Raw genomic sequence first — 23,371 nt, 5'->3', positions numbered from 1 at the left:
CATTTTCACTTTGAAAGCAGGACTTCATGTCTTTCTTCTCAAAACTTGTAATCCTTGTACTCAAAACTTCTCCTTGCGCTCAGACCTGGCCTCTGCTCGCTTATGAAACATGAAACTGCCTTTTGGCAGAGTCAACTAGCAACCTCTCAGCCAATAGGATGAAAGTATTGTGCTGGGTGTGTTTGTTTCCTTCTAGCAGGTGTGCCTGTGTGGCTACTATCGATTGTGCCACCCATGTATGTAGGGAGAAACGTCAGCTTTCTGCTTTGTGGTACACTAAACATCTACCGGCAGTGTGCTACTGATTGCTAACAGCTACTGATTTTAGGCAGGATCTTATACACCCAACTAAAGATATATCTATATATGTCAATCTATCTATCTAGTTGTGATACATATGCTTATGTATTATTTATAAACTATGAGTGGAAAATCATAACAGTTAACAAAAATAAAGGCATCAGTTTGTGAGTGATTAATCTATAAAATTAAATATCACTGTATAATTTTTTTCTCTGTAACTGCAGACATTTCAAAGAGAAAATCTGATGATTTTTTTCTGTTTGCTTTCAGATTACCAAGCCGTGTCTAGTGCACAGCACCAGTCCTTTGTTCTGGGATCTCCTCCCAGTCACTCCAGGCTGCTGCCCTCAGATTTGATATTTTTGTTCTGAATATCATAATTTATTCATCCATTCTATGGCTGGAATTTGATATTGTGCTCTCCCACTGCTTGGTTTAAGAATGTGACCGTAATAAACTACAGGATGGTGTTGCTGAGACATTTTGACCATTTGTCTTTAAGTGTAGAAAGTTTATCAATGTTACAATTTTTGACTGAATGCCGATATCAAGAATTAAAATAAATATTTTTTAAAGTCTTGATTCTGAGAGCATTTTCTTAAACTTGACAATTTTCAAATCTCTATCCCATATATAAACAAAATCTGGTATGTTTCTTTTTTGACTGAAGAACACATTCAGGCTGTTCATTGTTTGAATGTCAACCCACTGGAAAAATATCAACAACTACTTGTGACGTGTTGAAGCCTGCTAGTAGTTGTCAGAGTGGCTCATAATTACAGTTTAGCCCTTAAAATTGATTTAAAAGCATGTGAATTTTTCAAAAGGGTAAACGAGTAGCAACCAGCTTATTTTCATGTGGTGACAGGTAATTATTTTTGCATATTTCTGCATAACGCAACTGTGTGTAAACCTTTTAAAAGTAAATGATGGCATGGTTATTTTCATTTACAACTACAGGAAGGAATGCACAGCAATGGAGAAGCTTTGAAATCATTTCCCATTACAGCATTTTCACTAACTATTAATCCATTTATTTTACTGGGATGTTACAAGACATAAAATGTGGCACATATTAGAATTTATTTGTATTTAGTCCACCTTGTAGATCCACATTTTATGCGGTTAAAGCTGCAAGCAGGGTTTCCCCCAGTGTATCATAAGCCTGGCGGGCCACCAGGCTTTATTTGTGCCCCTCACCAGACTTAAAATTTAAGCTTTTTTTTATGTTTGCATTTTTTAAGACTTTATAGTTCGTGTTCAGATATTAATTTTCCAGTCTTCCAATAACACATGATTATCAAGTGACATTTTCAAATTTCCTGTCAACTTTAAACATTTTTTAACTCAAAAACATGGCGGGCAGCTGGATGAATGACTGCCGAGCGCCCCAACTACCGGGCTTAGCAAGTTTTCAGGGGGAAACCTTGTGCAAGTATTTGACCTATTTTTCTTATGAAACTAGTTCCAGCTCATTTAGATTAGATGAAGTTGTTTTCTTACAGGAGTTTAGTCAGACAAACCTTCAAAAGCAAATTTATACAATAATAAACTAAATTCAAAGAGTCACACTCATATTTATACGCTGATAGGAAGATGGATGCCTTTCCAAAAACCAAAATAAAGCGTGGCAGGGGACGGAACTGGACTCTAACGTACAATTTTCCAGTTGTAAGTTGACTACTTTTCCCATTTAGCCAAAGTCACTACATATTACAGATTCTCAATTAAATCCTAGTCCAGACTTTGACTAGGCAATTTTATCACATTAACCTGATCTGTAACATTTCATTTGTAGCTTCGGCTGTATGTTTCTAATCTTTATCCTACTGAAAGATGAGATTCCTCATTTTCATTATGCCATTTGTTTACTAATGTTCATATAATATCAATAAATAAATTACTAACCAAACTCACGAAAATTAACTTTTTGTGATTTTCTTTTAGGCTCAATTTGTTTTATGATCAGGGACGTTACCTTTAAAGTTTTTATTCCTTTTAATCTAATAATACAATGTAACAAAGTAGACTTGCAAATACATTAAATTACAATTCTTTTTAAATCAGTGCAGATTTTCTGAATGCCAAGCAAAGAGACAGATGTTAACATCATGAGAGAAAACCAAAGAAGAAAGAATATTAAACAGCTTCTCTTGTGCTTTCCATGATCCAGATCTGTAAGCTGTCCATGGGGGATGTTTTTTTTTTTTTCTTTCTGAGAAGTGACAACCTTTAAGTGTGCAGTGAGCAGCAACTAAACTGTCACCATGGAATTACAGAAAAAGACAGGCATTAGTCAGATCCATGAACAGGCAGAGGAGTTTTCATGCCTCAGCCATTGCTTGCTTTTCTATTCTCCACACTTAAACATGAATGAAATGTACATTAAAGTCCCGTTTTGTTTGCTGGAGATGACTTTAAATGTGGGTTTCAGTTTCAAATGCGGTTATTCTATGAATGCTACCTTGAAAGCACCTCCAAAAATACAGATTAAACTTGCAAATAATGAATTCAAAACTCACAGTTGAGCGATAAAGCATGCCCTGTTTAGTCCGCTTTCACTCTAGAAAGTCCGGTTCGTTTGAAGAGGTGTGAAACTCTGACGTGGACCAAAAAAATAAAATAAAATAAAAGAGTGATCTCTGCTCTACTTAAAAACCTAGCATGAAGCGGACTATAGCGCAGGGAATTCTGGGTAAATACAACCAAAACAAACGTGAGAGTCCAGCGCTACCGTGAGAAATGGCTCTCGGTCTTTTACCAGCTACAAAAGAAAAATGCTACAACGGTTAAAATATGATGCTAATCCATTCTTGTTTACATTTTGCGAAAGGCTAATTTGCTCTCGTGTCGTCTTCGGAGGTTTTTGAGTCGTTTCCTTCAATGGTTCTTGGCGCAGCGCCACCAGAGGTGAGGAGGGGAACAGCTTTTTGAAAGGGTTTGGCTCGTTTTACACAGTGCAGTTTGAAAGCAAAACGCAGCAGCTGAAAATGTGACCAATATTGCAACTTTGCAATTCACCGGACAATCGGATGTGTACGGAAGAGGAATAGGGCCACTGGAAAAAAAAAATCTCAGATTTCTGATTAAAAAAAGAGTCAGAATTCTGAATTCAATCTCAGACTTCTGACTTCTTTCTCATAATTCTTAGTTTTTCCTCATAATTTTGACTTTATCTTTTTTTTTTTCAGCTGCCCTAATCCTCTTCCATAGGTGAAAAATCATCCAGAAAGGCTATATTTATTTTGTCTATCCCCAATTCCCGCCATCATCACTCTGGGCATTTATCTATGCTGCCCATATCAAAAACTAGCACGACGTTTAAGAACAGAGCCTTGATAAAGCTTCAGTTTGCAGAAGACAATAGCAAATCTCTTAATCAGTATTTTTACTTCCAGTATTGCAAGTTCAGGATCAGGATTGCCCCAGAAACAATGACTGAATGAGATGTGACCCCAGAAAGACAGGCTGTGAAAGAAGCGTGCCCTGTTTTTATGTTCTATAAATTCCTCACACCGCAGCTTACTGAAGCAGCATGTGGTGGAGAGCAGCCGCATTCATCTCAGCTTTATGTAATGCCTACCTAAGAATAGCTACATCGCTACTCAGCAAGTTAAATTGGTCCTTTAAACAGGTCAAAAACCAACGTAGCTATAAATCATCTTGTATCAAAACCACAAGAGTTTTAAAAACTTTTGTGCTGAGCTTGGAGTAATGTGGAGTTCAATGCTTTCAAGACAGGATTAGTTGCAGTAGCTTTGACTTTGATTCAAGAAACTTTCATTCAAACAACATTTTTGAATGAACCCTGAATAAAATCAACAACCAGTTTCATTGTAAGAAACAACCCAACTCAGCTAAACTTCACTTTATCTTTGCCATTTAGTAGAAGAACAATATCTGACTATATAAGCTGTACGTCATGCTGAATAAAACCAGTCAGATTTTTATAGGGCAATTACTATGCCATCAATTAGATCAGAAAATGTTTTGACACAAGAACAATCAAGAATGTGATTAGAGGATTTAATCCAAAATAACTTACAGATATGACACCAGGAGAACAAGAACTGGACTAAGAAAACCAGTAATGCACAATAAAACCAGGGAAGAGAGATGGGAGCAGGTGAGACTAATAAAGGGAAAACAGAACAGCTGGAGGAGAAAACACAGAACACACAAAAATCTTACTATTTAAACGCCCAAGACTAATACTAGCATGAGAATAAACTATATATGGAACATAAGAAATTAATTAATATGGAAGACCTTAAGTGACAATAATAGCCGAAAAATAATCCAAATACAAACACAGATCATAACACCCCACAGGTCTTTTCTTAGAACTATTACTAAATGTTTATGGTGGTTTTCAATCTGCAACTTTTTTTTAAAAAACTGACATTATAGTTTCTGGTACCTTCATTTAACTTACCAGATACTTTACAGAACTTACCAGGTACTTCTTACAACTTTCTCATTACTTTACAAGAAATTTCTGGATAATGTCAGGATGCAAAATAATTTAGATGCTTGTACCGTATAAGCAGAAAATAATTGTTTTGGAATGTTGTACTTATTACATCTCTTTCTATTTTCTTTAAATTATTTTTTATTATTATAGCTGTTGTTGCTTTAAAAACCAACTGGACCAAAAGTCCAGTGAACATAGTTTTGTATTTTACTCAGTAAAGTCATTACTAAATTATGTTATGAACTCTATATTGAAGGTAACATAGTTACTATGTGCATGAAAACTCATATCTCCTTTAAAAAAAACCTCCTGTTATATGGCATTGCTAAATTGCAGACCTGTGTTTTGACAAAAAGGTGCATCATAGCAAAGAAAGAAAAACATGCAGAACAATCCCATTGTTAGGAGACATTTATATGTGTAAATTTTCCACAGCAGCACACTTATTTCTCCTCTTGTAGATCATCTTGAACAACCAGTCCAGTCATTACATGAACCACTTGATGAACTGTTTGGGCGTGTATCTCATTGTGACAACTCCTCACTTCTGGATCCGTAATCCTCTCAGGGATATTGCTTCGAGTGTCCGCTCAGCTGCACCAGCTTCCTTAATTACACATCTGTTCTGACTCGCAACAACTGTAATCTGACATGATGATGCTACATGCTAACACGCAGCCTGGAGCGCACGGATGGAGGATGCTAGTTCCTCTGTGTATAAAAGGCAGATGAAAGCCTGTGAAGCTTTGGCCAGCAGCTAATTACCACCCAGTAGCATGTAATCAGCTGCTGGGTCAGATCAGGGAGAACACAATGATGCAGGGGGAAAAGGTCACCAATAATTACTGATTATGAAGCCAATTCATAGAATTTGGAGCAGTACATATGCAAATTCAATGCTAGAGCATGTGTTCTTATGCAAATATAATGGTGTCGTTTGGATTTGAGCTCTAAAATCTGGACAACCTGCAGCTATGTGGCAGTTTTATCCCAAGAAGGCAGAAAACTGCTTCACACCCACTCACACCTAAATTCACACTCCGATGGAGGCGAAGTTGCTGTCCCAGGTGGAGACCTGAACATTAGAAACAGTTTATTTCTGATTCTTGCTCAAAAGAAATGCACACCAATGTCCACCTGGGGACTCAAACTTCACATCTTGGCTCTCTATGCCCGTTTTAAATGCTTCAAACTTTGGAACGAATTCGTTCTTTCCAGCAGCAACAAACAGGTTCTCTGCTGTCTGCCTGCTGGGCTTTGGTCTCATTACAACCCGTTCATCAGCTATTTAACAATGAGCCTCAGAAAGGTTCAGTCTTCCCTGTCTCCCTCTTTGGTCGCCTTTTAGGAGGAGAATTTAGGAGAAAATAAACCAGCTTCTTATCTGTGCCTGCAGCTGCAGTGTGGTCAGGCCGCTCCGCAGCATGAGAACTGCTGTCAGCGTGAAAACACTGCCGGGTAGGTCGTGCAAAGGAGTTTGGGGAGGTGGGAAAGGCATGTAGCACACGTCACACAGGAAAAACAGAAGAGGATTTCAGCTTATGAACCCTGGTGAAAAACATATCTACAGCCGAGCATCCTAAAAACAACCTTAGACTCCTCAACTGAACTGAACACCCTTTAAGATCAGGACAGAACAAACTGAAACATACAGATATTATTAATAGCCACTGTGGCTGGTGGAGAACATTTTTAATTTCCATCCCTGCGTTCCAGCAGAACATCAGGCTACTTTGTTTGCTTAGTTTAAGCACTGCAGCTTAGTTTAAAGTTGAAAAAGGAAAAAAAAAATATTTTTTTGGTCCCTTTTGACTTGATAATTTTGATCCATATGGCAAAACTTTGGATTTACGCTCCTGCTGCAAGAGGTTCCAAAAGCAGGTGCAGAAGTCATCATTCCTAAACATGGCTACTTAGTAATGTGCAACTATGTCTGATAAAATCCCAGTAAAAATGCATCGAAGTTTGAGGTGCCAAACCAGAAAAGTTCACCTGAAAAAGCTCAAATGTTGTGGATATTTCTGCTGCATCCAGCCACCTCCACCTGCTGCAAGCTGCAGGCGGCGATGTGAAGAGGGGCTGCAGCTGCTCTGCGCACAACGGCGCTTGTTTTACGATTCAAACGGTCTGAGACAAGAGACCAGCTGCTGCGTGCAAGTCCTTGATTACAAAGCAAGTTCAAGTGCTTTCTCTTTGGGCTGACCATTGTTTTTTTCTAAAACACCAAATTGTAGAAGCATCCTCCATGTCAAGTGGCGGGACCTTGTAACCCAGGCAACAAGGAAGAAGCTATTTTGAGCAGCGGGCTCCATGCCACCCCTTGAGGAGCTGCAGCTTTGGGCAAGTTTGAGGACAACAGCCTCATTTTTGAGGTTTACCATCTACTACTTTAAGTTGAAAGTGTTAAATTATTTAGCAGCAAAGATGCAGGGGGGAAAAAAAGTTAACTTCCTGATAACGAGTGGTCAGGAAGTTGAAATATAAATGCAGTTTGTGTCCTGTAGCTTTTAGCGGCGCACGCTCAGCCACCCAAAAGCCGCGGGATTGAAATGCCACAACATGTGAATGGGGATGAGCCCTTTGCCACGTCAGTACCCCAAATAGCACGACATGTTTCAAGACATTAATGTCAACAACGCTTCAAAGGCAGCACAAGCAACATTTCGCAAAATTAATTTTGCAGTTTTAGCCAGAAATAAATAAGAAGAAACACAACACATCGGGAAAAACACTGAACCGAAGAGTTAAAAGTGTTTGTTTTTTTTTACTTTTTACTGCTTTGTGTTCAGAGGTCAGAGAGGAGATTCATACAGAGAGCCTCTAGAGTTGGCAGGAAATCCAAGTGAAGCTCAAGGACTCTTCAGTAGAGAATATGAAACATGAGGGCACGACCCCCCTCATCTTCCAACTAATCTCTGCGGCGTTTTAAACACAAACTGCTGAACGCCTTCTTTTAATGCCAGTCAGTACGCAGCACGAAACACCTCATCGGTATGTGTGCAGCTCAGCTTTAATTGCCGATATGTCAGAAGAATTTGTGTCCCTAAGTAGAAGTAGCCAAAAAAAAAAAAAAAAAAAGCAGCTCTGGCTCCAAGTCACACTTTCATTCAGGCTGCTGCAACCAGCTGAGGGAGGTCAGGCTGACGCGTCACACGAACAAACACAGACATGCCAACGGCGTCTGTTTACAATGAGCAACAACCTCCCCGAGGGCGCGCAAAAGGTACAAAACAAGAGACGCAAGCCGAGCAGAAATGACAACGCTGCCTAATGGCTGCAAATACTTCTCTGGAGCTAAATGCGTGAAACTGATGGGTAAAAGGTCGAAAAGGGCGATTTTATGCTTTTGTCTGACTGTAAGAGTACAACAGAACAAAAGCTTTTGTGGCCTTAATCGGCAGATACAGCACATGAAGAGACCACTTAAAATGATCCTTTTCTCTGATTTTACTTTTTATAGATATATGTTTGAGTAAAATGAACTTTGTTCTTTTATTGTATGAACTGCTGACAACATGTCTCCGAAATCGCAAACAAAAATGTTGTATTCATTTGCTGAAAACGAGAAATGGTCCAAAGAACAAAAGAGATGCAGTGCTTTAAACAGGTTCGTACTCATTTAGAAACAATAGTACTAATGTTTTAACTCAGGAAGAATGCAGAAATCAGTATTTGGTGGAATAACCAGGAGGTTTTCAATGGGATTCAGTGCTTAAGTTAAGGAACTCTTTGCATTCACCCAAACTGTTTAAAAACACACCTAAATTAACAACAGCCTAAAAAAAAGCCAATCTAATTCAGTTGCAAACTGCTTTTTCAAAATATGTTCTTGCGTCTCGAACTTTTTTGTGTTTTGTCTCCTTACAACCACAAATTTCAATGTTATTAATTGTAATGGAACAAAACAAAGTGACAAACATTTGTGAAAACGAACGAAGTGGACTGTTTTGAGTTTGTTTGTTCTTCTTTTAACAAATGTGGTCGGCTACCCTCAGAAGTGTCCTATTAAGTAAACAGATCAATCCCCACTGTCAAACATGGTGGCGGCAGCTGCTTTTTATCAGCAATTACAAAAATCTGAAGTGATTTAAAAATGAACGTTATTAAATACAAAGTAATCCTCAGGGAAAAACCTGTGAGAAGCTCCAGAAGACTCAAAGCCAGGCCGGTCACAATAACAGATTCTGCTGGATGATAAATGGTTCAGGAGTTATTGCGATAAATGATAATGTTGTTGTTTTGAAACTATTTTTAAGTAAAATAATGGTAATAATGGCATATTAATGCAAGAACACATTCTCAAAGATAAGTAAACTTTTAACACTGGAACTGGAAGACGTTTGAAATATCCCAAATAAATAAATAAAACAACAAATAAAATGAATTTTGAAGTCTTTGTAAACAAAATTATTCTTCAAAAAAAGGGCTAGTTGAGACCAAACTGAAGACTTTTATCACCCAGTTTAAAAAATAAAAAAGCGATAAATGATAAATCATGCCAGTGGAAATTATTGAGTTTGTTTTAATTTATCATGTGATTAATTGATTTATTGATTATTGTGACAGACCTACTCAAGGCTGGGGAACAATTTCGTCAGTAACCTAAATATACAGTCAGACCATATTTCTTGTGTTCAAATGGCCTATTCAAAGTTCAGCCTCAAATCTAATTGAGAAACTTTTGAACGAATTGAAATTCACATCCAAACAGCCTGAACCTGAACTATTTTTAAAGAAGACGGAATCAGTCTGTCTGTGATTTAGAAAAAATCCAGTAACCACTTTGACTCTTCTGGGACAATTCAAATTTCTTTTAAGACAAAAAAAGAAAAATCTTTGTATAAAACTTGCTTTTGTTTTTAGCTGATTTAACTGAGTCTTCTTAATTACTTTGTTTTGTTGCTGTGTTTGTCTTTTTTCTGTTTGTTTGTTTTATCCAAACAGGTTCCTCTTTTAAATAAGATCCTGGATCTCAGACAGAAAACCTTTAAATTAAGAATACATTTAAATTACTTTCAGTCTCTTGCTCTGAAAACCTGATACCCGAAAATATTTTAATATTTTATTTCTATGTTCTAGATAAAATTAGAATAAACTATATTCAAGTTTGTGGATGTAGAACTGGTTTGATTTTTTTTTATTTTTTTTTATTTTCTTTCCTTTATTCAGGTAAACCCTGTTGAGATCCAGATCTCATTTTCAAGATGGACCTGCGCAGAAGTCTGCCATATGGCATTCTGATGGAAAATGGTTTATAATTAGCTGTCAGTAACATTATTTAATCATCAAGTTTTTATTTACTGTTTGTGAAGAAGCTGCACTGTAAAACATTTGAGCCACATTTAGTTGTGTCTCCTGTCTTCTTCTCTTTAAGTCAAATAAATTTAGTGAGTTTTAGATTTTGAACCTTAATGTGAGTTTGTGAAAGATAAACTTACAATAATAAGTTGTGTTAACTTTGTTTTTATTAATTTTGTCAAACAGTTTTTTGGTTAGCACTTAAAAAAACGAAGAAAAAGACAGGAGTGGGATCTATTTCCCAGAATGCTTAGCGGCATGTTTCTGTATCCTGAGATGGACGTGCGCTCCATTTAAGGCAAATGTTTATTTTAAATTTGCAAAGCGAGGATAATGTCCTGTTTACACTAAATGTTTCTGATGTTTAATAAAATTCATTTTCAGATCAGAAATTTTCTTCATGCAATTTGAAAGAAGAATTTAAATTACATTAAAGTAAAATACGTTGATAATTGTGAGCAAAAATAATAGAGATGTGTTTTTTTTTCTTGCACATTGTGAAATATTCATTTAGTTTAAATTACAGCTAACTGTCAAATAAAACAATAACAATGTTTAGACAACTTGTCGCTTGTTGTTAAATCAACATTTCTGAGTTAAAACCAAAAGAAATGTCTTGTTGACTTAAATTGCATTTTCAAGGCTGCAGGTGGACTTTCATTTCCAACTTAAACCACCTTCAATTGTACTTACGGGTGCCATCGAAGCGTGTGGCGATGGTGTCCAGAAAGGTGTTCTGAGGGGCCAGGAGCCCCTTCATCACAGGCATCTCGACCCAGATGTGGGGCAGCCAGCAGGTGGCTGGACGTCACACCATCCCAGAAGTGCGGCAGGGTGGCGATCCGCGACGTCTCAGCAGGTTCAGGAGAGGACAATCCAACACTGGACACAGGGATCCATTTTTACAGTACATGCGACCACCTTTCTCCCCAGGAGACACCAGTACATCCTGAAATAGACGGCGATAGCTCAGACCGACAATGCAGAGATCTGCTCAGTCACAAAAACATAAAAGTCCAGACCCAAAGTACTTTTGTGGCTGAAGTTATCCTGCAGCCCTTTTCCATTCATTCAAGCCCCATAAATGTGCCTTTACTCCTCTGCCATCCTTCAGCTCGAGGATCTGTGGGGATGCTGTGGCAGAGTAGTTGCATCTTCTTGAGCTTTCGCCACTCCGTCTCTTCCCCCCATCCACTCCTGTGCAGCAGCAGCCAATGAGACGCAGCCCTCTCTCTATGGGGACCTGTTCTCATCGGATCAGGGAGCGAGACGAGGGAGGGAAACCAGGCAGGGAGGGAGGGAGGATCCTTTTTTTGGGAGCATCTGACAGCACCATTACACCCCACAGTGCTACTATCAGCACATGGCTTTTGTGTGTTGGGAAAGATGGATTACCTGCGTGTCTGTCAGTGGAGGCTATTGTACCGAGCTGGACCGTGTGCTGCTTTGGTCGTTTTAGTTATGTGAGGGAACGTTACTTTAGATTTATTTCCCTACGTGTTGGAGTGACTGTGAAGACGACAAATGCTCTATCAGCGTTCCTGTGGGGGAATTAAAGCATGGGATAAACTGTGCTGAGAGTGGATTTAAAAGATAAGCCTGGAAATGTTTTTAAGAGGACTCAACTCATAAAGCAGTGCATTACTTTCTTTCACACATCTAAACAGCAAAATAAACACCCCTGAAGAGCGTCGTTCTAAGAATAGATTTCACTTTCACAGAGTTTGGTGCTCATTAAAGTGGCACTCAGCAGAGAAAGATGACCCCTAAGGATCAGGTCAATTAATGTAATTGTCATTAAATATTAAATTTTGTGAGTGGCATCAGGAAACCTGATGAATGAGGGTAGTTTACAGTGACACTGCGCGGCAAAATGTAGCAACACTGTGCAAAAATGCAACAACAGAAGGAGGGAAAAAAGTAAAAATACTTTGGAAGGAAAACGTTACGTAAGGAAAAAAGCAAGATGGCTGCAAAAGTGAACAGAACAGTTCAGCTAAAAATTACTCACCTTTAAAAGTATTTTTATTCCACCTAAAAGTTTACATGTGGTAGAAAATGAGACTGGCATCTCCCAAAACGTCATAAAACAATATAAATGGAGATTTGATTTTAAAAATACAACTCAGGAAAAAGTTAAGAGACAACTTAAAATGATCAGTTTCTTTGAGTTTTATTTTTATCAGTATATGTTTGAGTAAAACGAACATTGTTCTTTTATTCTGTCATTGACATTTTTATAAAAACAATATTTTGAAAATATATTTTTTCTATATGTAATAGAAAAATCAGAAATTAAACCTTTGTTAAAATCTCATATTTCAACTGGTGACTTTATGATTTATTAGCTCCAGTCTCTGTGCCACCTCCCTCATCTTTAGCTTCTCTAACTGTTTTTCATGTTTCTAGAAATTATCGCGTAATGTCAAAGCATCAGAAGAGCGCTCTTCCAAGCAACATTTCATACTGACAATGCATCATTTTGTACCACCTTTGACAGTCGGTGATGCAAAGTATTTTTCTTTAACGTATTTGTAGTCTGCTACCTTAAAAAGTAGGTTATAAAATTTCAGAAATAACGGCTCAAATCAATTTCTGTTTCGTCAGAGGTTGCAATATGTCATATTTCATAAGGATGACTTGATCAAAACAGGGATCAGAACCACAATCAGTGGAAAACGTCATCATATTTACACTTTTTTCCACAAAAGCTGCATTTTATCTTCATAAATCATTAAAAAAAAACTTACAATCAAGATCACTGGAGCCCATAATGCTGTCCTGAAACTTTTAACAGCATTCTTTCTCCAACACTTCTCAGTTAAACACATGAATTCCCTCATCAGCGGTTCTGGTAGTTAGCCATTCATTGGATTCAGGTGCGTTGGAGAAGGTATGCATGTAAGAATTGCTGGCAGCTCTAATGGCTGGAGATACAGAGCCTTGAACATCACTATGAGTGGTTCAAATGATGGCCAGTTGAACTAAACAGAAAAAAAGCTGATTACTTTCCTTTTGGAGCCACTTTAAGCATTCAGCATGCCAAAGTGAGTGAATCTTCATGAGTGCCTGCAAAGAATAGCATCTGAGTAAGTATCATTATCACCAGTTCATTGCTGTGCTTCAAAGTTGTGAAGTTTATTTTTGGTCTGATTTAGCTGGAGAATTCACAACATATGCTGCAGTATCAAATGTCTTGACAGGAAATGCAAGACTATCAAGTTACTTACAGTCACATATCTTCATATAATGAAAAAGTGTTGCTTTACAAATGATCTTAAAATTTGAATAAAGAAAAATCCTAAAAATCTCACCCAACCAGAAACAGGAGACAGTGAAAGTAAAAGGCCACCTTACAGACGGTTAAGGCATTCTTCCCCTCTTTCTGGATCCTATTCAGGACCTGGCAGCGATCCACTGCGCTGTATTTTTAATGATCTCTCATTGTCCTGTCTGCTTGTAGCTCATCCATCTCTGCTTGTTACTAATAAAGAGGCTAATCCATTAAATATGCTCACTATCAGTTCTGTGGTCTAGCATGACTGAGTGATGCACAAAAGGTCAGGTGCAACACAATGCCAGCTACATTACTGTGTTGTGTCCACAAACACAGCAGATGTGACTTTTTACCCACAAGAAAAAGTCCGTGAAGGAGCGTTTGGAGAAGCTAAAACATTTTATCCTGCGCTAATTCAGTTCAATTCAATTTATTTACTAGAGTCTAGGCGTTTTGGCTCTGAAAAAAAAAAAGAGAGACCACTGCAAAATTATCAGTTTCTCTGATTTTACTTATTATATGTATATGTTTGAATAAAATGAACATTGTTCTTTTATTCTATGAACTACTGACAACATGTCTCTGAAACTCCAAGCAGAAATTTAGTATTTATTAGCAGAAAATGAGAAATGGTCAAAATAATCATTCCAGACCTCAAACAATGCAAAGAAAACAAGTTCATATTCATTTAGGAGCTAAATGAATGTGCTTAAGACTGACATGACTCGATCATAAACATGACATAACACCTTTTAAGAATATAAAGAAGTCTTTATGAATGTTTATGACTGTTGTCACAAAGTGTCATGCAGTAAATAGTGACGCTTATTTTAATACAAAGTTGCTTTAAAAGTCCATTAAAAGTGCCAATTTTGCATTAAAATTGTCATTATTTACCAAATAAATTTAAGTCTCGGTTTGCTAACCCTTCTAGGCTGAACGTGCCGGTGATGACGCAGCCAAGTTTCCAGTGCCGTAATTCCGCCACACTTTGCGCTATCTGAAAAATTCCAACGGTTTCTGAAAGTGGAGACGTTGCGCTTTTCATCCGATATCGGGTTATTACGGTAATTAGCGGTAAGCAGGGAGTGAAGGGAGTTTCTGAGGGACACTCTTTCAAATTGCGAAAATAACTGCTAGATATCGAAAGTTCCGGTTGTTACGGATGAATTGGCAATATATATATTTACTCATAGGACATTTAAAGAACTTAGTACAATTAAAATAAGCAGAAATTTCCAGGCGGAGATTTGAAACGTAGTACTCAAAGGGTTCAAAGTGACACACCAATTCAATTTAGATAACATTTTGAATGCTTGAAGCAGATTCTAGAGTTTGTGTATTTTCTTTGCATGGTTTTACTTAATGCATCTCGGCGTTATTAATAATAACTAATAAATCGTAATCGATTTGACGGTTAATCGGATCTTTGTTAAGATCCGTCAATGAAAATCGATGGCACTAATCCTGACTTTAATTGGAGGATATAGAAGCTCTTTAAGTCACTCGGCATGCAATTTCCCTTCTCTCATTTAAACCAGCCCTCCTTCCCTCAGCAGCAGACCATTGAGGAATCAGGCCTGTCATTCTCACATCTTGGCTGCTTACACTGAATTAACTAGCGAGCGAGCAGATGTTTGCACACATGGTCGAAATGTTTCTAAGGCTGCAAATCTGCCAGGAAACTGAGACACTCACACCTTCCAACAAGAGACAAACCAAAATAAGCTGAGAAATTGTGGAAAATACTGTACTGTAGCAGTCAATTAGCTGTTTTCTGCCAACAAAAATAATACATTTGGTATCTTGACAATGTTTTCCTAGAGAATTTGTCAAGTACTGACCAATGAGAACAATCTTTTAGCTCTTTAAGGGGACTGACTGACATGCAGACAGTGTGAGGGGTTATCACTGAAGCAAAAATAAACTGAGAACAATGTCAAATCTCAGCTGAAATGGGACGCGACTAAAAATATTAGCCCAGTTTATGAACTCTTGCTGGAGAAACACTTTTCATGCACACCACAGAACAAAAGAAACAAAACAAAGAGAACCGTTTCAGGTAAGTCCTGTTACCGTTTCAGGTAAGTCCTCCTGTTCACATTTAATTTGATTAAATTAATTATAAATGGGATGAAGGGCTCCTGTTTTTCCACATTAAATCTCACCTGCATGTGTTATGATTTTCAGTTCACACTGACACCGGATTTAATTAGCTGAAGTCGTTTCAGACTATTTTTATATTAAAATTCTTGCAAATTGTTCAACTAAAATAAACCACAGTAGGTCATAAATGTTTGACTAGCACCTCCCAGTGGTGGCAAAGAGCACTGAAAGGCAAAGAAGGAGTTTACTGAAATTATTTATAATCTCTGGAGTCAAGGAATAAGAGAGCCAAGCAGCTGCTTACGACACCAAAAAAATAAAAACTGTCAGATAAATTGGGTTTGCTTGATGTATCAGTAGCATATCAATTAGATTATGAGTTATATGTTATTATAGCCAGACTTTAATGAGGACGGAAAAACATTTTGAACTGGTTATCTATTTTAGAAACATCCTTACCGTAGAATCACTTAAGCTGCAGAAACAGTTTAAAATCCAGTGCTAACATGTTCCCAGTATTATTCTTTTTACAGTTTTTGATTGAACAAGGAGATTATGGTGTAATCCAGAGGTGTCCAAAGTGTGGTCCGGGGGCCATTTGTGACCCTCTGAAGGATTTTGTTTGGCCTCACGCCTCAATGTAGGCATTTTTATTAAAAGGGAAAAAAACAACAACCAACAACCAGATTCTCATTTATTAATGTTTCTGTAATTGTCTTAACTTTAACTAGAACCACAAGCATCAACCTACTTTTACTCAAAAAAAGAAAATAATCAAAAATGTTTGAAACGTTACGCCTGTCTTATGACACCCTAATTGTGCAAAACCTTTTATATCTACAATTATTTAAATTTTGATTATTAATAAGTGGGTAAACTTTTTTGTAAGTCATAAAACATTTGATATAAAATACTTTTTGTGGTCTAAAAGTACTTACAAATTAGCGATTTTGGCCCTCGTGATAAAAGGTTTCTGGTGTAATCTGTTGTGTCACCTTTAATCTTTGAATGTTTCTGTAAGAACTTAAATAAATAATTTAATGTTCATATGTAAACTCAGATGCTGCATATGACCGACTTTCTAGTTGGAAACCATATTAATGAAAAACTTGCAAAACTATTAATACCCCTTCAAATTTCTCACATTTTCTCTCATTACAGCCACAAACTGTATTTTACTGAAATTTTATGTGATTAACCAATCCAGTGGTTGTCAGTATTTTTCTTTAGGAAATAAAAATGTGAACTATGTAATGATTGATACAGTATTTACTGAATAATAGCAAATGTTCTTAAAAAATCTCAACAAATGAATAAACTGAATCTGTTTGTCATGATAGAATAAAAAACATTAAATACATCATTGTCATAAAATATAAATAAACTGTTGTAATTTTTGTGTTCAAATCCTCCCAAAGGCACTTTTTAAATCTTATTACTTCACTTCCTTTCAGTTCGCGATTCATGTCTCATCTTCAGGAAACTGTTTTTCCCAGCAGAAACTCTGCATACTCTTTCCGTCGGAGCACACGATGCATTTTGAAAGTGTTGGCCGAGGTGCTCGTGTACGCCATCATCTTCCTCTGAAGCTCCTTAAACGCCCCTTCTGACACCAGCTGCACCCTCATCGACCCGATGCTGCCTTTTATACGAAAGGACTTATACACCGCGGAGTCCTTCTGGAGACAAATGTCCAGCTGGAGGGACAGAAAGAATAGAAAATAACAGGAACTTTTACAAGAATAAGTCAGAGATCACTGGATTTCGTCTCACCTTATATCTCTGTTCTTCTGTTAGATTCCTCACTCCTTTTAGCTCTATAAACACTTGGTAATGAGGATCTGAGCCTCCTATTGAATCGCCTGCAAAGGAACAGTATATTCAACATTCATGGAGTTTAAAAAGTCAAAACTCGAAGAATAAATCCGACAAATTTTACCCAAGATGCCGCTCTCGGCACAAGAGTAGTCGACTAGCTGAGCTCCGGGCCACTGAGCGACGGCGTTCTTCAACGCGCCGAGGAACAACGCCTCAGAGACTTTCTCTCCTCGAACGTTGAGCATCTGACCTCGTCTGACAGGAGACAGAACAAAAAACAACAAAAAACTCAAGAATCTTCTACGCTTTGGACGACGTGACATTTGGTAGTTGAAGGACGAAGCTTTCAAACCTGTACTGAAACTCCACAATGGGACACTGGTTATGAAATCCAGTGACTTTCACAATGTCTCCGATACGATATCTGTGACACAGAAAGTATGTAACGTTGTAATAAACCACAACATCGTCTGATGAAGTCAGCGACTACACTGCAAAAACACAAAATTTTACCAAGTAGTTTTGGTATAGTTTCAAGTGCAAATATCTTGGTACACTTGGAAAAATGTAAACTAATTTTAAAAAAAACTTTTCAGCAAGATATACGCACTTGTTTTAAGTAAATAATTTCTTAATATTAATAAATTCTGTTAAAAAATATTTTTATTTCAGTTTTTTTCTTAATTATTTTTTTAATTCAGTTTTTTTTAAACAGCTTAAAAAAACTGAATTTTTAAAAACATAGTAATAAAAAAAAACAAAACTAAAATTTTAGTGCCTGAAATTCAATAACAAAGCGCTCATTTATTATAAGCTTGATTATATGTAGCAAAGGAGCAAAGAAGCTAAAAACATAATTATGTTGCTTTTAGAAAAAACACATTTTCTAACATGTGACATAAACATCATGTGAAAAGCTAAACTTTTTTTGCTTGATTTAACATAATAAAGTAATTAATAATTGGATGGAAAAATATGTTTAGTAAAAATGTTTTACAGTATTTGAACAGGGTGAAGCTAAAACTGTCACTTAAGGAGCTCTGGGTATAACATACTTAGAGACAAAGATTAATTTTTTTTATCTCAGATACAAAATGTATAAATATTTTTGCACAATTCAGCCTTAATTATTGCTCTGACTGTATTGTTCCTTCAGCAAAATGCCTTTGTTTTAGTCTAAATATTTCAGTTAATGATTAGTCGATTACTAAATTAGTTGACAATTATTTGAATAATCAATTTATCACAATTAATCCGATTAATCATTTCAGCAGTAATCATGATACATCACTCCTCATAAAAGTTCTTCTCTCTGTTATTTTTATATATTTTTTTAAATAACCTTATCACAACGGACCTGAAAAGGCCTGAAGCGTTGGTGATGACGAGTTCGTAGCTTTCTCCTTCCTTCACCTCCTCCATCAGCAGAGTTTGGGGGGTTTCTTCATCCAGGCTGCTTTCCGGCAGGAACTCGCAGAACATGGAGCGCGGACAAAGCAGGTAGCGTCTGTCCGGCTCCTGAGGCCACAGGTTCACCCCAATCAGACCTGCAGGGGCAGAGGAAGTGAACGCTAATTAGTATTTAGTCATTATATTTCCCGTGAAACCTGCGAGTGTTCGTACCCTCCGTAGCGGCGTAGAAGGGTGAATAGAAAGGCACTCCTCTGCAGTAATGCTCCCTCAACATTTCCCCGTAGATCTGATTGGAGCCAGAGTCCACTGCCAGCACCAGGTTCAGGTGAGGCCACAGGCGCTTGGCAATCCCCCCAAAGCCCTCATGGAAGTGGGCCCGCAGCTGGGCAGCCCTCTCTGCATCTGGCTTCATTAGAGCCTCCAGTCTGCTCCTCACTTTGGGCTCCAGGGTCAAGGAGCTGCTGATCGTCCCTCGCTCCACGTCCTCCACCAGCTCCTGCCAGCGCTCCTGTCAGATGAAAGTTATCTGATTAATTATTTTACTCTGATTTATAAAATGTGACTCTTTTAAAAAACAGGAATGTGAAAAAAATTATACAATATACTATTAGTAGAGATGGTTTAATAATGACGCTTTACAAAGTATGATCATTTCTGGTTATCTATTTATTGTAGTTTTATTCTTTGGTGAAATTTAAAGAACTGTAATTAAAATTAAATAGATAATATATTGATGAGTTAACTTTTAAAAGTGGGTTTAATAGTTAAATGTTTGGATTTTACATGTCAGATTATGGTTAAGAAGTGGAAATATTTTAAAGTTTACACTTCCGCCAATTCCCTTGAATATGCAGAACAAAAGTTTTGACATTATGATTTATGTTGAAAGTATTTGTTTTGCACATATTCAAAAAGTAAAACAAAGTTACACTGAAAACAAAGTGCTGCAACACAGGGATCAAAATTACAGGATTCTGAAAGTCACATAAAATCTAATGAAACACTTTGACATTTGTGGCTGTGATGTGACAAAAAGTGGAAAAGAAACCGTAAGAATGATTAGTTGAGCAAATGTAGCTCAGCAGAGAGTTTAATTTCTGACATGCACCTGAAGAGCAGTGAAAGCATAGAAGACCGTAGAAGCAAAGTTGGACTCCAACGTTCCCACACTGGGATCTTTCAGTGCAAACAGTAGGTGCAGGTATAAAGTGTCCTTTTCACTGGGAACCTGACAGGACAAAGAACATTTTCATAAAATAAATAAATAAAAAAAAACTGAAGAAAATGAGTCTGATTTTGTGATTGTACCTCAAAGGCAGGAGCTGGAGTCGTATAGAGGTTGAGGATGTGGCGGGACGAGGCAGGTGTGGAGGAATTCGGTCCGATAGGAATTCCTGCCTCTGATTGGCGAAATGTGGGAGTGTAGAAGAATTTGGTGGTGCGCTGAAGGCTGTTGGACTCAGGGAAAGCCTGCCGCATGGCTTCTAAGCAAACAGTCACCCCCTGATACAAACCAACATTTCTTATTACATGCAAAAGACATGATGGCACCAGAAAAAGAGGTGAAGTTGAAGCTGCCTGACCTGCAGGAAGAAGTCTGTGTTTGTGTCCTTGGTGCTGAGCAACATGGCACTCGGTCCCGACGTCCCCGAGGTCATGGCCAGAATCAGCGGCTTCTCAGCAATTATTACTTTCTCTTCTCCAGCTGCAACGCGTTCGATAAACTCCCGGTAGTCGCCATACGTGGTGATGGGGTGACGGGCTCGGAAACCAGCAGCGTCTAATGAAAAGGCCCCGGAGGTACAGGGTTCAGCTTAATGAAAACAATTCATGTCTCAACGTTTTCAAGCAGGAAAAGGTTGATCTAAATTTAAGCTAAATTTTACAGATTACGACAGGTTGCACTTACTAGAAGCAGAAAGGAGAACATTGTTTTATTTCTTTTTTTTTTTTTTCTTTTGCTTTTACAAATAAAATCTGAAAGTGCTGAATGATGAGGTTCAAGTACTACTTCAGATTCTAATTGGATTTGTCACTGAGGGGATGTTGTTGTTCTGGGAGACGTACAGTGACAGTTTTCCACTACACAGCATTTTGAAAAATGGGCAAAAAGTTTAAATTAGGCCACGTCCGATTAGAGCTCCTGCTTCGACATGTTTGCCCATTAGATGATTTATGGCAAACCACCAAAGGGTCTTCTTATGGCCAAATTTTTGTTGGACTAATAGTCCCTCTGTTGACAGATTCTCCCTCCTGAGCTCAGTTATGCCCAGCCTGTCATAACCCTGCTTTGGTAGATTTGCAGACATTCAGATGATTAATTGGTCAGTCCTTGGTGAGATAATCAAAGCTTGGGATGTTGTTTGATAATGCCTTAAACTTCTCCACAGCTTAATCCCTGACATGCCTGTTGAATCATGTCTGGAAAGGATTTTACTGAAGGGTATCAGGGTTAAGGGGGTTGAATGAAAATGTATGCCACTCTTTTTTTATTTTTTGTTGATTAAACCCCAATAAAATACTATAAAGTTTATGGTTGCAACATTATAGAAGGAGGTTTGATTTAAAAGGGTATGAATACTGTCAAATCACTGTAAACACAGCTTATGTAGTCCATACTGAAACGTTACATCACCTTTGTTTACAACTACTCCTTCCATAAACTACATGTATAACACCCCGAGGCTCTCTAATAAGTCATTTTTCTGTCTTTACCTTCAATAGAGCGGAAGTCATACTTTCTTCCATAGAAAGTGTCCGCGTTTTTCCGGAGTCTCTTCAGCAGAGTCTCCTCCTGGACCTGCTTCACCATGAGCGTATCGGCTTCTAGTTTCTTTCGCTGGCGCCTGCCAAGCCAGCCCACTGCCTTCACAGCCACATATTGGCTCAACAGACTGCCCAAAGTCCGCTTATCACCCTTCACCTTCGAGCTAATGTCCCTCCAAAGCAGCGCCATCCCGGCCAAAGAAAGGACACCGACGGCAGTGGGTAGAGGGGGCGGCATGGCTGCAAGAAACACCGAGGAGTTACACAAGAAAAACGGAAGGTGGACGTGACAGCAGGGAGCGCTGTTGGTTTAATTTACATCCTTACAGGTCTCTTTTCAGTTTAATTTCGAGGATGGTAATTGACTTTAACATCTTTTCACATATTCACCAAACATCATTTATTCAGGTAACTCACCCAGCGTTTGCCCGCTAACGGCGACAGCTACGGAGAAAACTGCAAAACAAAGCGAAACTGCGACGCCAATCCATGAGCAACCCATTTCTGTCCAACAAAATAATCGGATTCTCCTATTTTTAATTAAAATAAACGAAAACAACGTTCAGTCTACATTTGTTTGCAGGAGGTGTGGGTTTTTCTTCAACTTTATTATCAGTGTTAAAGTCTTCCGTGTTTGCCTGATGTTTGTGTCCCTGATTGGTTAACCTCTCAGTGACGTAACTCAGTTTGTTACTCACAGCCAATGAGAAGTATGGCTGTGAGTAACAGGACCTAAAAATGAAAGCGATGGCGCAGCGTACATGTGCTGTTATTTGAGATCGGCTTCAATTTAATTCAGTTTTGGTTTATAGCGCCTAATAACACATGTCACCTAATAAATCCTAACCGGATGAACAGATTCGCATTATATCAAGCTATAACTTATATTTAGTTATAATAATTATACCGTTATAGCCATTTATAGTAATTATATTCTAGTGATTTAGAAAGAGACAAATATGAACCCCTATTTAGCGGCTACTTTATAGAAGTTACTATTCGTTTTAAAAAAAATCTCTAAATTGCGAGCAGTTTATGAACTGCTATTGTGGAAAATTTACATTGATTTCATGTTGCCATCGGATGTATTCATCGTGTTCTGAAATCCAAAGATTATGTGTAGAAGGAGGTAAAAAAAATGATGTCAGAAGTGGGATTCGAACCCACGCCTCCAGGGGAGACTGCGACCTGAACGCAGCGCCTTAGACCGCTCGGCCATCCTGACAGATATGCCATTTCTCAGAAACAAAAAATATTCAATATCTTTATGAACAGCTGGACGTTCGTTAGTGATTAATGTAGGTGAATACCACGCAGATTTTTACGTGTATTTATCACGCCATGTTAGAAATCAGCAGAGATGAGGACTGACAACATAAAAACCTAGGTTCCACCGAGATTTGAACTCGGATCGCTGGATTCAGAGTCCAGAGTGCTAACCATTACACCATGGAACCCTGCCTCTATAATTGCTGTAATAGAAACATTTCTGGTAAAAAGTACCCGTTAGTCCGTCCTTATATAGATTGTTTTCAACATTGTGGTGAGACGTGTAGATTTGTCCACATTTTTAAGTGATATTTTCCCATTAAACGGGGTGTATGGAAAGCTGTTAGCAGTTGCTCAATGAATAACACTGCCATAGACAGACTTTATGTCAGTGTCATAAAGAGTTCTACTGCCTTGAACTTGTGGTGGACCTTTCCAAAATGGCAGGATAACCTGCTTCACTCAGCGTTAAGATTAATTCCACATATTAAGATTTATTGTGCAGTATCATGTAATCATGAATAACGATACGAAAGAAAACAGTTACTGTCAGAAGTGGGATTCGAACCCACGCCTCCAGGAGAGACTGCGACCTGAACGCAGCGCCTTAGACCGCTCGGCCATCCTGACCGATGTGCCATTGCTAG

At 38.0% G+C, this 23,371-nt stretch overlaps 2 protein-coding genes and 3 non-coding genes across 6 annotated transcripts in view; all 5 read right to left on the bottom strand.

Moving 5' to 3' along the window:
• The window catches only part of kcnh4b (potassium voltage-gated channel, subfamily H (eag-related), member 4b), a 47,140-nt gene extending 35,804 nt beyond the window's left edge, over positions 1-11,336 (bottom strand). The window contains exon 1 of one of the 2 annotated variants that reach the window (XM_016663779.1): positions 10,769-11,336. In XM_016663779.1, coding sequence (XP_016519265.1) covers positions 10,769-10,844 — 76 coding nt within the window. In that variant the 5' untranslated portion in view covers positions 10,845-11,336. The remainder of the gene's footprint in view (positions 1-10,768) is intronic. The other variant, XM_016663778.1, reaches the window with a different exon arrangement.
• A 3,364-nt stretch (positions 11,337-14,700) lies between these two features.
• Positions 14,701-22,204, bottom strand: ghdc (GH3 domain containing). The gene is made up of 11 exons (XM_007577491.2): positions 21,873-22,204; positions 21,405-21,695; positions 20,273-20,469; positions 19,998-20,192; positions 19,798-19,917; positions 18,900-19,197; positions 18,634-18,823; positions 17,629-17,700; positions 17,398-17,531; positions 17,232-17,320; positions 14,701-17,155 (listed from the first exon to the last, which is right to left on the bottom strand). The coding sequence occupies exons 1-11, from the start codon at positions 21,955-21,957 to the stop codon at positions 16,934-16,936; spliced, it is 1,893 nt and encodes a 630-aa protein (XP_007577553.1). The 5' UTR covers positions 21,958-22,204; the 3' UTR covers positions 14,701-16,933.
• Positions 22,205-22,597: 393 nt separating this feature from the next.
• Positions 22,598-22,680, bottom strand: trnal-cag (transfer RNA leucine (anticodon CAG)). The gene has a single exon. It is a non-coding gene; the product is annotated as a tRNA-Leu (tRNA).
• A 160-nt stretch (positions 22,681-22,840) lies between these two features.
• On the bottom strand, positions 22,841-22,912 carry trnaq-cug (transfer RNA glutamine (anticodon CUG)). Its single transcript has one exon. It is a non-coding gene; the product is annotated as a tRNA-Gln (tRNA).
• A 359-nt stretch (positions 22,913-23,271) lies between these two features.
• On the bottom strand, positions 23,272-23,354 carry trnal-cag (transfer RNA leucine (anticodon CAG)). Its single transcript has one exon. It is a non-coding gene; the product is annotated as a tRNA-Leu (tRNA).
• Positions 23,355-23,371: the final 17 nt, after the last annotated feature.

The sequence above is a fragment of the Poecilia formosa genome, unplaced genomic scaffold (assembly GCF_000485575.1).
Source record: "Poecilia formosa unplaced genomic scaffold, Poecilia_formosa-5.1.2 Scaffold444, whole genome shotgun sequence".
NCBI lineage: Eukaryota > Metazoa > Chordata > Actinopteri > Cyprinodontiformes > Poeciliidae > Poecilia > Poecilia formosa.
Note: the sequence above shows the minus strand (reverse complement) of the source record. Positions and strands in the feature narration are given on the sequence as shown.